The sequence below is a fragment of the Amblyomma americanum genome, chromosome 1 (genome assembly GCF_052857255.1).
Source record: "Amblyomma americanum isolate KBUSLIRL-KWMA chromosome 1, ASM5285725v1, whole genome shotgun sequence".
NCBI classification, from domain to species: Eukaryota; Metazoa; Arthropoda; class Arachnida; order Ixodida; family Ixodidae; genus Amblyomma; species Amblyomma americanum.
The window spans coordinates 215618729-215633975 of record NC_135497.1 but is presented as its reverse complement, the minus strand read 5'-3'; the positions used below and the strand labels follow the sequence as shown (position 1 = coordinate 215633975).

The following is a 15247-nucleotide window of genomic DNA, read 5'->3' as shown; positions in this document are numbered from 1 at the left end:
AGGAGTAGGGCTATGACCTCTCGAGGTAACCACAGTCGGACGGCGATGAGCAGGCAAGGAACGCAAGCTCCGCCTCTCATAGGACACAGTACCCTGCTTAGGCAGTCTCTAGCCGCCGTACATCACTGGTACCTGTTAACAAAATGCTACCAGTATTTAAGATATAGATGACCCATTCATTTAATCTGCGTGGCCTTCTGCTCAGCAGCGCTTGCTGTGCGAGGCACTGTACTGCGCAAGAGGCAGATTCCCACTTCTTTTACATTGCGTGCAGTTACCGCCTGTGATTATGCAGTACGCTGAGTGCTGCTCTAGCTTCCAGACGTCTTTGTCGGAAACAGGCAGTGTGTAATTTCACAGGACATTTTTGCCGTGTTGCCCATGTTCGTGGCGCCAAGTCGTGCATTGAGGTCAGCTGCACTTTCATCTCACGATCTGGCCATTGCAGGGTAGCGCACTATTCATGGACCCCTGGCCAGCAGCCTACGCAAACATGAACTCTACCGAATGGAAACGGCTGGCCGTGCTGCTCGAATGCAGTCACCGTGCTCTGCGCGAGCTCCCTGCTCCTGCTGTTGCTTGCGGTCGCGTCGTGCGCTCCATCGCCTGGGACTACAACCTGCTAGCTAAACGGGCTATATTACAGGTAAATATCCAGTAGTTCTTATGCAAGGCTGTCACCATTCCTTGAGAGCAATATAAAAAAATGAACATCTAAAAGCTCCTCAGCTCATGAAGTTGGGCTTGTTGGCATCTATGACTACAGAATTAGCTCAATAAACGGGTCGCATGGAAGAGGAGAAAAAACACAAACTCTCGTGTTGTCTCTTCTCTTTGGTACGTCCTGTTTTTTGCGCTAATTCTGTAGTCATCTATAATAGCTGTCTCTTCGAAACTTAGTTCTTGCCGAAATTTTCACGCTGCCAGAAAGAGCCGCATGCTTGTTAATGCCTTATCGATATTCATTTTGGCGCTGGTGATCGCATAAAATTTGCAGCCTTCGCATTCCATAGAAATTATAAATGTGCAGAAGCGCACGCAACGCGGACATCACACCCTCTCTGGCATATATTACAACCTTGCTATTGCTCTGAGTTGCAGTTTTCGAAGAGCAATGTACGTTATCCTGTAGCCGGCAACCGTGTGTTAAGGGTCATGGCTTGATAGATGAAAAAGCGCAATAGACATCTTTGTTGAATAAACGTAGTTTTTTTTAGCAGCGCTCGCAGTGCGACGAATGAACCATCCATAATGCCCACATCTTTTACATCGCGAGCTACTACCACCTGTTCGTGGAGTGCTACTTGGTTCAAGGAGTACTGATCCAGCATTATATATTTTATGCCAGCAGGAACGATCGTTTAGTTAATTTCGCAAGGCCTTTCTATGCGCCCCATATTCATAGCGCCACTTTGCGCCTACATTCCATCCACATTTCAAGGTCGCCAATCTGGCAATTGCAGGGTAGTGCACTATTAATGGACCACTGGCCAGCACCCTACACCAATATGAATGCTACCGAATGGAAATGGGGGTCCTGCTGCTGGAAGGCGACTGGTCGAACAGTCACTGTGTGCCGCTCAAGACCACGGCAACGCGGACATCACACCCTCTCTGGCATATATTACAACCTTGATATTGCTCTGAGTTGCAGTTTTCGAAGAGCAATGTACATTATCCTGTAGCCGGCAACCGTGTGTCAAGGGTCATGGCTTGATAGACGAAAAAGCGCAATAGACATCTTTGTTGAATAAACATAGTTTTTTTTTAGCAGCGCTCGCAGTGCGACGAATGCACCATCCGTAATGCCCACATCTTTTACATCGTGAGCTACTACCACCTGTTCGGGGAGTGCTACTTGGTTCAAGGAGTACTGATCCAGCATTATATATTTTATGCCAGCAGGAACGATCGTTTAGTTAATCTCGCAAGGCCTTTCTATGCGCCCCATATTCATAGCGCCACTTTGCGCCTACATTCCATCCACATTTCAAGCTCGCCAATCTGGCATTTGCAGGGTAGCGCACTATTCATGGACCACTGGCCAGCACCCTACACCAATATGAATGCTACCGAATGGAAATGGGGGTCCTGCTGCTGGAAGGCGACTGCTCGAACAGTCACTGTGTGCCACTCAAGCCCACGGTTCCGGCTGTTCCTTACGGCCGCGCCGTGACCTCCACCGACCCAGACCATAACCCGGCACTTCGCGGCTTCAACGCCGTCAGTGAATGGAGCCACGTCTGCGACCGTCATTGGTTTGTACTGACCTCCACCAGCTGATGGCCCGATGGGTAGTAGGCGAACTACCGAGTTTGTCTACCACACCGTCAGCTTGATGGGGTCGCCGGTGACGGGAAACACTGCTGGAAGTGTTGGCTACCACCTGTTGTGTACATGGTGGTTGTGGTGCTCATAATGACCGAATTTGCCCGCGGGTTGAACTTTTCATTCGCTTTCTGTGTGTCGCTATGAAAAATCGCGCCGTCAATCTCGCTTCCTGCCGCCATTTCCGACCTGCTTTTCCGAGTGCTTTTCCGGGCCATGGGCACTGTTTCCTTGACTGCATCCACAGTATTTCCTGTGGCCAGAAGTTATAGACAGAGCCAGACCATACTAACACAGTCAGCGAGACCGCCAAGCATCTGCCCTCGATATGGCCTTGCTCGTCCTGCTGCCCGTCACATACGCATCGAGTGGATCTCCGGTCTGGGTTTTGGACGAAATCACGTTGAAAGGGTTGCGATACGAGTGACCCTCGTCTACCGAATTTGTCTCATATATCCGGGAGGTCTTCTCTGTGACCGGGGTATATGTACGTTGTCCCCCACCTCAGTGGCACGTGAGCGGCCGTCAAGAGGTAGTGTATGCGCTGGTAGTGTATGCGTGCAACTACAAGTGGTGCTGGCTACCGCATTGACATTAAGCGGAAGGGCACATATTATCCTTTCCGTCTTAGGTTAGTTCTACCGCACTTATTTCACGTACTGGTAAGTGGTTGTGCTGCTTCCTTAGAATGGAGCCGGATGTGTAGAGAGCAGGAAGGGTCTTCTAAACGGGGAATTCTATGTGGGTTCGACGCCGAAGCTGAAAATGAAACGGCTAAATCGAAGACTGCCAAGGCCGCCAAACTCGGCACAGAGGCGGAAGGGGGCGAAGGCTGTGGTGCATCAGGCAGCGAAGGGAGCCAGGGTAAGCGAACTCGCTGCTCAGCATAAATAACGTGTTCACGCCAGCTCTTAAATACAGAACAAAAAGACTGCAATTTTTCGAATCGCCTGTTTCTTCTGTGGAAAGCTGACCGGTAGTTAATGGGAATGTCAGTTCAGCAATAGCTTTATTGAGCGCAGTGTTGAGGCTATTCTGTGTCAAGCGCATATTTAGGAAAGGAGCCAACAGTCCTTGAAACTGAAGAAAGCATACAGGATTGCACTTTTTTATTTCATCCCTCGTGCTGAGCACGGGGCAGAATACACTGGGTAATCATTCCTCGTCACTGTGTGTTACAGAAAGCATAAAAGGCAATCGTTGGGGTGACTAAAATCCACGTTTTCCGCATGTCTCATGCAATGCTCTAGCCAAGTGAACTACGGCGGCGGCTGTGTGGCCATTTGCTTTCGAAAGTCTTCATGTTACGTGTAGCTTGAATTTCAGATTGTTCACCAGCGCCGCTCCAGGTGAGAATAGTGGATGTAGTCTGTGCGGTTGTAGCTCGGGTGCCACGTAGTGCGTGATCTAATCGGGAAAGCATCATCTGTACGATAGCCTTCCAATGCTGCCCATAAGGCATCAATGGTTATGTTGTGGTTGTTAGCCTATAAAAAGATGGCACATACCAACACTGGGGGATCGGCCAAGTAACGAGTGGCTATTCACCTGCACTCAGGTAATAAAAAAGAAAATCCCGCGTAAGCGCAACACCCGGGATTTCTTCCTGATGAACAGAAAATAAATAAAAGTTGATTTCAATAATAATAATAATAATAATAATAATAATAATAATAATAATAATAATAATAATAATAATAATAATAATAATAATAATAATAATAATAATAATAATAATAATAATAATAATAATAATAATAATAATAATAATAATAATAATAATAATAATAATAACGGTATGGATGTAAACAGAATTTTTAAGTCAAAACTTCATAATTGATAAAAAGAAAATTTTGTAACACTTAGCAAGGGAGTCGGTGGGAGTCTAGCAGGAAATTTAGAACAGTGGTACAAACAGATCTGTGGCTGCACCCAAATGTGGTGGCACCAAATGATAGCAAGAGTGTGCTGCTTAAACTGCGGCCAAGAGGCTGCAAGGGCTCCTCCAGGAACCTTAGTCTCAAAGAGGTGAGTTGGCGACAATATAGCCAAAAATGCTCAATAGATTCAGGCTCACGGCAAAATGCCCACAGGGGAGAGAGCGCCAAACCGGACCAGTGTAAATAGAAATTTAGAGGAGGAATACGGCAGCGCAGCCTCGTAAGAGATACTTCAAGCTGCCGAGATCGACAAACTTGCCTGTTCCAAGAATATATAAGGTGCTGACAATCCACCGATGTTAAAAGTGTTGTGCCTTGCGTGCTTAAAAACGCACGTCGCCGAAACCTAGATGCTGTAATATATGCTGTAGCCGGGATGACAAGCAACACGGGGCCACTTAGGGAGGACTTTGCGAGATTATCATTAATTTAATTTACTTTCACACTGCTGTGACCGGGAACCCATACCAAATGAACAAGGCTCAAATGCGGAGGAAGCAGGGACAAGAATGTGTTTACAATGGGACCGACAACATGCGCGGCGAGGGACGAACACAGACATTAAGAATCGGTTATTACTGCCACTGCGGTAATAGAGGGGTCTAGCTAGCATACATCAAGAACTACTGCGAGAAACTCCGCTTGAATTATAGGGGTGATATCTGGAAGGCGCAGCGAAAAGGACTAGTCTAAATGCGAACAGAATATTCCCACACCTGCCTTTCCATTGCATTGCGTTGCGCTGATTGCTATTGGAATATTTGTAGGTAGGTTCCTTAAATAATCTTCTAGAGGACCATTTGGAATACAAGATGGCAAAAGTTTTGTATTGCGGGGGAAAATGTCGTCTAAAACAATGTGGACAGCACGCCCTCTGAGTAGCGCCGGAAGGTTGTTATAAATTTTCACAGCTAAAGGCTCAAGTACTCTTTGCACAAATAGTACCTGTGGGGTACGGAAATGAGACCAGATGGCACCAAAAAAGGAGGTCGGCTGGCAACAGGAAGTGCTTTGTGAACGGTGGATAGAAGATTCACGGATTCTGAGGTAAGCCTGCACAGTCAAAAATTAAAGTCGAGAGAAGAGAGTGGGAATGCGGGTTTAAAGGTGCAGCACATTGGTAGCCACATATTTTTGGAGGCCGCGGCACATCCGATGTGCTTCCCTCTCCAAAAGGAAGTGAGAACGAAGGTCTTATGTACCCGAGCCTGAAAACAACACAGATCCGAATTCTAAAGTTGCCATGACATATATTTGTAAGTCATTAATAGCGCATCTCTTCGCATGCCGTACCGGTGACTACATAATCTACGTCACATGCCCATGGCACGAGCCCCTTTCACCGCGACATGGTCATTGTGGGGTCGCAAGGTGAGTTTGTCGTCATAAATGACCCCTAGGAATTTTAGGGATTGAGCCTGCGTTATTGGTTGTAACTGGCAAGTGAGAGAGACCACTACAGGATTCTGTAGAGGGAAAACAAGGATCGCGCACTTGCTAACACTTAACTTCAGGTGTAAGCTACTCAACCAGTGCTCAAGTGTACTCAATTATGACTGCAACAGACCATACAGGGAATGTATATCCGGCGCAGCACAAAAACGCAACGTCGTCCGCATAGACGTAAGTGCGTACAATTCGATGGAAAGGAATTGAGCTCGATAGAATATTAAAGATCACAAGAGAAAGAACAGCTCCTTGTGGTACACCTCTCGTTTGCTTGTACCTCTCTGAATGAACACCATTATGGACGCAAAAGGTTACCCTGTTACAAAAAAATGCAGATATCTAAGCAACTATATAATCTGGAAACTGAAGAGACTGTAGCCTACGTATTAGGATGGAGTGTTCTACACTGTCGTAAGCTTTGGCGACGTCTAACGTAACCAAAGTAGCGCACAGGCGTTGACGACGAGCGAAGAGAATTTTGCTCTCAAGATCAGCATGTGCATTCCATGTCGAATGCCGTGGCCGGAAACCGAGTTGACACGCGCTGAGTATAGTTGTGCGGTCAATGAAAACTGACACCCGAATTAGTAACACCCTTGTTATTAAATTTTCAACATTTGATGTTAAATAAATTGGACTAAAATTATCCAATTCATAGCCTCCACCCTGATTTTTAAGCAAAGGGATTGCCTTGGCCAGCCTCCGCTCAGGAAGTACCCAAGCGTGTATGGTAGAGTAGTTTATTAGGTGCAATAATGAGTCGGGAGACTCTTCAAAGAGACTCTTGAGAATATTTGTAGTGACACCACCAGGACCAGGAGCAGCAGCTGGTAATCTCTGTACAACTTGTGAAAGTTCCGATAGATTAACTTGTGAGGCATTGTTATTTGGCACCACTGGCGCAAACAACATTGTTCGCAAATGAAGTAGAGACGAGAACCGCTTTGCAGGCCTTTGGCAATTATTTCAACCACCTGGATCGCTTCTTTAGGTGACATAACTAATGACTGCAAATTATTGTGGGACGTGAGTTGTTTTCTAGACTGTAGAAAGCCGAATAGTGCACGTCGGTTGCCCGACTTTGAAAGATACTCGAAATGTTCTGAGTCATATTTTTCCTTCGCACCAGAAACTGTGCGTTTAAAGGTGGCTGCAATAAATTTATAATCACTCCAGTTTTTTCGGCATTGGTTTTGAAGAAGCTTTTTCCATGCTGCCTTCCTCCGCCTGTAATCTCTTGTAAACTCCGCACTCCACCAGGTAGAAGAATTCTCTTTTGTTGGCCGCACCAGAAACTCCGACTTTTTGCGGCATTCCTCTGTAGCTTGACATATTCTTGTTGACTGACGGGCCTCGGCGATGTTAGACACTGACGCATGGGCAGAGCGCAACGCCGTCTAAAATCTGTCATAATTTACATGTGACCGCAACTGAGAAGACGCCGTAGTTACACGACATATAATATCAAAATAATAGGTATATGGTCACTTGAGGTGTTCCTATCAACAGTCGGTAAAACAAATTGAGTCCGTGCACGAAGGTAAGTGGCCGATCCTGAATTTAAGCACACAAGGCTGTGATCAGAAACTCAGTTCCAAAGACGCTTGCCGCATAGATTAGTCCTAAAACCCCACGACACATGGTGAGAATTGAAGTCGCCAGCCACGAGAACCGGGTTTTACAGTTATCGAGGAACAAGTCCAGAGGTCTAGTATCCTGTACTCGAGAGGAGAAACAACAATTTGCTATGGGAAATGGAGAGCACCCAGAAAGTACAAAGTCTAATGCAAAAATCTCACAGTCAGGAGCATTTGTTGAAAAGATACCTTAGTCCTGTGGCAAAATTTTGAAGCGACTAAAGGTAGTAAACGCCCCCCTCTTGACTGGCGATCTAGGCAAAAAGAACGGTAATTGTTAAAACGAAAATGTTTGTTGGTTGAAAGCCAGGTTTCTTGCAGAATTATAACGTCCGGATTAAGCTGGGTAGAAATAGAGTAAATATGTGGAAGCTTAAAGAATAGAGCAACAGTTCCACTGTAGAACTCGCAACGACGCTATAGTTTCGAAAGCCTAGCAGCAGCAGCTGCCTGCCCAAAATGGTATCATTGGGCTTGGTGCCTAGCTGCTGCTTCTTTGATGTGGGCTGGGTACGCGGAGAAGACGACGAATGAGACATGGGGACCGGCTGCGCTTCTTCTTCGCAACCGACGTTCTTCTTCGCAACCACTGCTTCGCAACCGCTGGCGGCCCCCCGATGCAAGCTGCCAGGTTCTGTTGACGTGGCTCAGCTACCCAGGCTGCGGGGCAGTGGCTAAGTACCTGGCGGTGTTGCGCTAGCTTGCTAAATTTCTCCTTCTTTTTGTCTGTGCCTGTTTGCTCCTGTTCTGGGGTGATTGGGTGCGGGACGAGAGCTTAATGTCTACTTTTTCTCCTGGCCAGGGGTTTTCCTCTTGGTCGGCATCTCTTCCTAAGTACCAGCTCCCAATTGATTTCTTTTCCGCAGTGGTGTTTCAAGCATTCCGGTCGCTTTAGTGCCTTCTGATGGCGGCGCTATCCGACTGAACAACCCGGAGGCAGTGCAGGCGGCTCTTAGGTCCGCATCGCAGCACTTCATGCACATTAACGATGTCCGGCAGTTCGGCAGAGGTTGTATTTTGTGCAGGTCGCCGGATAAAGACTGTATTGCAGATCTTCTAAAGTGTACGACCTTCGCCAACCACCCGGTGAGCGCATTCATTCCGCCTCATCTAGCATGTTCCAAGGGCTTGGTCCGAGGGGTCGACTCTCGATTGAGCCCTGCGGAAACGCTTGAGAACCTCTCGCCTGCGGGAGTGATTGCTGTCCATCGATGCAGCAGGATGGTTGACGGAGTAAAAATTCCTACGGAGTCCGTCATTGCCACATTTGCAGGAATATTTTGCCCGTCAGACATTAAGGTGTGGCCATTGCTTTTTCGAGTAGATGCCTTTCTCTCGGCCCCTTCAGTGTCCAAACTGCTGGCGATTTGGCCACAGCGGCAAAGCCTGCAAATCGGCCGTACGCTGCTGCGCCGGTGGGGAACGTCATTGAAGAGAGGAATGTCCTGAACAGCAAGAGAAATGTTGTTTGTGTAGCGGTGCTCACCCTGCTGATTCGCCTGACTGTCCTGCACGAGCACAATAAGTTCAGGTGCTCGAGCTTATAGACAAGCGCAGATGCACGCGGAGAGAGGCTTTTGCCGCAGCCAAGGAGAGAGCCTCAGCCTATTCTAGTGTGGCCGACAAATGGCCACCCATAATGGATTCTAGTTGGTCCCAGGCTATTACAGCGGCAGTTGAGAAAGCTGTGGCAAATGCAATGGATCGCATTATGGAAACCGTGTCCACGTGCATTTCGCAGGTCATGGCTGCTCAGATGACCAATCTTCTGCAGGCGTCCACCGCTCCGCTCTTGTCTTCCTTGGCTTCGGAAGCTACCCCTCCTTCTGTAGTAATCGATTCCGCTCCACAGGGCCAAAAACAATGTGAGCAACATAAGACCTCACAGGCCTCTCCTTCGAATAGCGTTATGGACGCATCCTCTATGGATTGTATGGATATGGAGTCTGATTTCCGCGCCCAGAAACGAAGTGGGTCTGCTCTGAATATTGCAGGTCCATCTTGCCCCCAGTCAAATACAAAGAAAAGTAACGCAAGTCAAAACGCTAAGACCAGGATTCTAGAAAAGGCAGTCGCGGCTGCGGTACTTCCGCCAAGATAGGGTTCCTAAGTGTACTTCAGTGGAATTGTCGATCTATATTCTCAGCTTCAACAGATTTAAATTGCCTATGCAATCAGCTTCTACCAGATTTAGTTGCTTTACAGGAAACATGGCTAACTTCAAATTTCAATTATCATATCAAGGATTACCATACATTCCGGCTTGACCGGTCATCACGAGGGGGAGGGTTGTTAGTGCTCATATCTATAAAGGTTTGCCACAGGGCATGCATTTCTTTTCAATATGCGGACAATGAATGTGAAATCCTTGCGGTTGACCTTAGTGTCCCAGGTCAACAGCGCTTTACGGTAGCTAATGCATATTTCCCGTCTGGTGTGCGTGACACTCGGCCCCTTGACTCCCTCATGTCTAGTAGCCGATCTCAGGTTCTATTACTTGGCGACTTCAATTCGCACCATGTGACTTGGGGGATTAAAACAGACAGCTTTGGTTCTAGACTATTTGATTGGGGCTTCTGGCAACAACTTGATCTGCAACAATTCCGGATTGCCTACGTTTGTTCGCAGTCAATGCCGCTCTGCCTTGGATTTAACTTTTTCCTCCCCAGGAGTCTCTGTTATGTCTTGGGCGCCTGTTGACTGCGCAACAAACAGTGATCATCAGCCGATTAGTTTCAAGTTTGCGTGTAAATTAACTCTTCCTGAGTGACATCAGCGCACGTTAATAAATTACAATTGCTTTAAAGACACGCTAAAATCAGCCCTCCAAATCACTTCAGACACACGTGCTCAGATAAGTGCCGAAAGCAAGGCTGCACATCTATGTTCAGTACCGGATCATGCAAGGCAAAAGTCTGAATTTTTGGTTAAGAGAACAAAGGGTGCAATCGCGAACAATTGGTGGAATGCTGAGTGCACGCGTGCATATAGACGACGGAAAGCAGCTTGGAAGAAACTTCTCATCAATCAATGCCCAAAAAATTGTCTGGATTATCAGTATGTTGCAGCAACATTTAAGCGCACTGTCGCCCGTGCAAAGGAGGAGTATAATACAAATAATTATGATTTCCTTTCTCAATCAGGAAATAAACGAGCTTTGTTTAATTCCATGAGGCTCAACAAGGTGATTCCTCCGGCTGCCAACTTTGAATCCCTCGTTCAGTCCCCTGCTGACATCGCAAAGGCCTTAGAGGATATTGCGTGTGGCCTAGAGCTTCGCTTTACTTCTGCTTTACCTTCTCCTACTATATTCACATGCACCTCAAGTGATTTCACTGAGGTCTCTATGCCTGAGCTGTCGCAAGATGTTCTGCGCTTATCCCCAGCGGCTCCTGGCCCCGATAAGGTCACTTCATCTATGATCAAAATTTTGTTCAATGAATCTCCTGCAGACCTGTTGGCTCCAATTAACCATTCTATTAAAGGTCCTTGGATACCGCATGAGTGGCGTCTTGCTGAAATAGCTCCATTGCTTAAAAAGCAAGGGAAGGGCTTAACTTTAGACAATATACGCCCTATTTCTTTAACATCGAACCTAGTGAAATTGGTGGAAAGGGTCCTTCTCAGCCGTGTCATGTCATTCATTTCAGAAAATGCTCTATAGAATCCATGTAAAATTGGTTTCAGGCCGGGTTGTTCAATTTGGTGTGCTCATACTGACCTTGAGAGTCGTATTAAATTAGCTCGCAATAGAAAAACGTTTGCTGCGCTTGTCACCTTGGATGTCAGTAAAGCATACGACAGCGTGGAGCACTCGACTCTATTACTAAGATTACAGGAACTCAACTTCCCAAGCTATTTTGTAGCCTGTATTTCTGTTTTTTTTGGAAAATAGAGCATTTTACTGCTGCCAAAATGGTGTTTCCTCAAGGAGATTTCCACAGACAAGAGGTGTTCCGCAAGGATCAGTTCTCTCACCTGCTCTTTTTAACATTTTTCTAAGCTCAATTCCATGCAGTCAAAATGTGAAAACTTATGTGTACGCCGACGATATTGCATTTTTTGCATCAGCAGGTGACATTCACACTCTTTATCGAACCCTGCAAAATTACCTCAATGTTCTTGACAAATGGCTAGGAAGAATTCATCTGTCCCTTAATGTGAAGAAATGCGCATTGTTAGTATTTCCAGTTTCTGCTCCTGTAAATATCTGCCTGGTCTATAGAAATAACATAATACCTCAAGTTCAGACGGTGAAGTATCTCGGTGTAATATACGACTATACTCTCTCCTGGCGGCCACAAATTGAGCAAGTTTCTGCAAAAGGAGTTCGGGCCATTGGCATCCTGCGCAGGCTTTGTAGTGCTAGGTCAGGCATGAGAAGGCATACGCTTCTGATGATTTATAAAATGTACGTCCGCTCAATTTTGGAGTTCGGCTGTGTTTTATTCTCAGGAGCTCCTGCCTATAAACTTCGCCCTCTTGCGCTTTTGGAGCGTGAGGCGTTGCGCCTTTGTCTGGGGCTTCCAAAATATGTCGCCAATGCTGTTCTGCACCTTGAGGAGCGAATGCCTTCGTTATCAGCTAGGTTTCGCCTTTTAACAGTTCAAACATTTTTAAAATTGTGCGACTCACCTCTTCACGCTTCCAGTATAATATTTCTTAGTCAACCTTCCGCCTTTTTTTTTAGTGCTGCCTGGTCTCGATTTCATATCCCGCAGATATGTTACGTGCAGTCCCTGCTTGATCGCATAAATATTCATTTCACAGATGTCCGCCAAATATATAACGACTCCTCATCTGTCCAGATTGAATTCGATGACATTTTTCTATCGAATGCAAAGCTGCAGCCCTTTCCGCTTCTTCACGGTCTATTGCAGGACCACCTAAGGTCCTTTCCTTCTCATGTTCTTATTGCTACTGGTGCCTCGCAGGATCGCGAAAAGGCACGTGTGAGAATTTTTTCGCCTTCACTGGGATGGTCTTTTTCTCTCCGTCTTCCTGACTTCACTCCAATTTTTCTGGCTGAATTATTAGCAGTAATCTTGGCCTTACGAAAATTAGAAACTACCGTTTCCCAGGTCCTGGTTATGACGGACTCTCTGTCTATTTGCTCTCCATTATCTTCACCCACACAGCCTCGGGCATTACGCCTCTTTAAGTTCCTGATTCCGTTCCATCTAGATTCGGTAAGGTTGCTTTGGGTACCAGGTCACATGGACTTTCACTTAAATGAGGTTGCAGATTCCTTAGCAAGAGCCTCTCTCTGCGGCCCAATTGTTGTTGTCCTGACAACGTGTGCATATACAGCTGCGGTGAGGTTTCGCAGCTACACAATATTACAGGAATTTGCTGCCTCGGCTGTTACATCATCTCCCGAATATCAGCATCTTCTGCATCCTTGGAGTAGCAAAGACTAGCGCTCACGCAGACTAGAGGTCTCTTTCACGCGCTTGCGTTGCCGGGTTCCCCTTCTAAATTTCTACCTTCACAGATCTGGCCTGGCAGCTTCCCTACTGTGCCCTTTTTGTGCCGAACCTGAGACAATAGATCACTTCATGCTGTTCTGCCGCCGCTTTTCTCATTTGGGGAAGCGTCTTTTGCAAATTCCATTTCATAAACTGGGCTTGCCTGTGTCTTCCGCGGTTGTTCTTTCCATTGGCGCTTCTTTGCTTGGACGAAGCGACAGGAGTGTGCGCTCTGCTGTGCAAAATTTTCAAGAAACGCAGTGACTCCTATTCTAATTTCTTTTTCCCGCTCTCAGTCAGTACGACATTGCAACATTACAGGCATTGTTTACTATTATGCACATTAAGCAATTGTCCCGTCTTCGATCTCCAAGTTAACTGAACCTCTTTCCTTCCCTCTTCCAATCTATCAGACTACATACTATTACCACTCCTTTTCCCGTCAAAACTTTCCTGTATCCAGTAATTAACCGCCTGTGTCTTGGCCACTCCCCCGTAGTGGGTATGTGCCAGCAACGTCTGAGGCCTTCCTTCCTTCCTTGAGAACTTGCGCATCAGGCTCCATCATCTCGGAATCGTATATGATACCAACGTCGCTGGAAGTACCCGAGGTAAGTACCGCGGGAGGGGCAGTAGTTAGTTCCTGGGGCTGAGTTGCTTTAGGAATTGTATACCGGATAAGAGGAGAGGGAATTGCTGTCGAAAGAGGGGCCAAACCGGCCTGCACGGCTTGTTTAAGCTGAGTCACTAGAATGTTTGTAAGACACTCCGTTACACTTGCGACAATCATTTCTACCATTTTAGACATGAAAGCCTCCACAGCAGCCACTATCATTTATTTATTTATTTATTTATTACCTCAAAGACCCCGGATATGGGGAATTACATGAGGGATGGGCATGACAGACTACAAGATGATGGCCTCAATCTTTTTCTTGAATTTGGTGGGGTTGGTAAGGTGTATGGCTTCTGGCGGCAGATCGTTCCAGTCCCGAGATGATTTGACAAAAAAAGATCGTAAATGAGATGCGGTTCTTGCAGGGGGAGGGTACACTGTCTTGCTGTGGTGAATGCGGCTGGACAGACGATGTGCTGCTGATATGATCGATGCTCCTAAAGATGAATGATAAAACTTATGGAACAAGCATAATCGAGATTTTTCTTGTTTCAAGACTAGACAAAGAGGCTCTAGATTTTAGAGAAGACACACTAGTATAATTTGAATAATCACAGTAAATAAAGCGGATAGCGCGATTTTGTATTTTTTCAAGTGTTAGCGAGAGGTTCGACTGATAAGGGTCCCATACTGCTGAAGCGAATTCTAATTTAGGTCGGAAGAAAGTTTGGTAAGCTAATAATTTAATGGAAGGGGTAGCAAAACGAAGATTTCGACGTAGGAAGCCAAGGGTGCGGTTAGCGTCATCAGCGATGTTCGTTATATGTGAAGACCATGTTAGGGTATGAGTTAAAGTAATGCCTAAATACTTACAGGTAAGAACGGAACGCACTTCAGAACCAAAAAGAACATATCTAGAGGGAATGTGGGATTGCCTGCGATGGAAAGAAATCATACATGTTTTAGCAATATTAAGGGACATTAACCAATGCCTGCACTAGGTTTCAATTCGGGTTAAATCTTGTTGAAGGGTGTCGGAGTCAGTGCGTGTAGAAATCGGGCGGTAAATTACGCAAACATCTGCAAATAGCCGGATGTTAGAGGTAACGTTGGAAGGAAGATCAATAATGTAAATGAGAAAAAGCAAGGGTCCGAGCACTGTGCCTTGAGGAACCCTTGAAGTAAACGGAGAACTAGGGGACGACGATTTGTTAGCGTAGACGAATTGTTCTCTGTTAGTCAAAAATGTGTTGAAGCCAGTTCATCACTAAATGAATAAGGTTTAGACGCGAGAGTTTTGGTAGTAATCTTTTGTGCGGTACTTTATCGAAGGCTTTTTCAAAGTCAAGAAACAGCGCGTCAACAGGAATATTTAAGTCAAGATGCGAACTAAGGTCATTGATGAAAAGGGTTAGTTGGGAATCACAGGAAAGTCCTTTTAAGAAACCATGTTGGTTAGGGTGAAAAAAATTGACTGAGACTAGGAATTTAATGATGTGAGAATAAATAACATGTTCCATCAGTTTTGTACAAATGCTTGTGAGGGAAATAGGGCGGTAGTTTTTACAAGAAAAAGATGAACCTTTTTTGGGGACTGGGACGATCTTACCTATTTTACAGTCTTGTGGCAGCACACCTGATGTTAGACTGTTGAAAAAGGTGGCAAAGGTGGCATAAGATGACGCTAACAATGTCCTTAGTATTTTTTAGAACTTTAGAGTTTAGGCCATCAATACCAGATGAAGAGGACATTTTCAATGATTCAATTAGTTTCATAATTCCACTGGTATCGAACAGAATGTCTGGCAT

The 15247-nt window shown here is 45.9% G+C and overlaps 1 protein-coding gene across 1 annotated transcript in view; it reads left to right on the top strand.

The window, feature by feature from the left end:
* The window catches only part of LOC144115727 (uncharacterized), a 51886-nt gene that overhangs the window by 8756 nt on the left and 27883 nt on the right, over positions 1 to 15247 (top strand). The window contains exons 5-6 of the mRNA XM_077650215.1: positions 449 to 646; positions 3643 to 3677. Of these exons, the coding sequence (XP_077506341.1) occupies positions 449 to 646; positions 3643 to 3677 (233 nt within the window). The remainder of the gene's footprint in view (positions 1 to 448; positions 647 to 3642; positions 3678 to 15247) is intronic.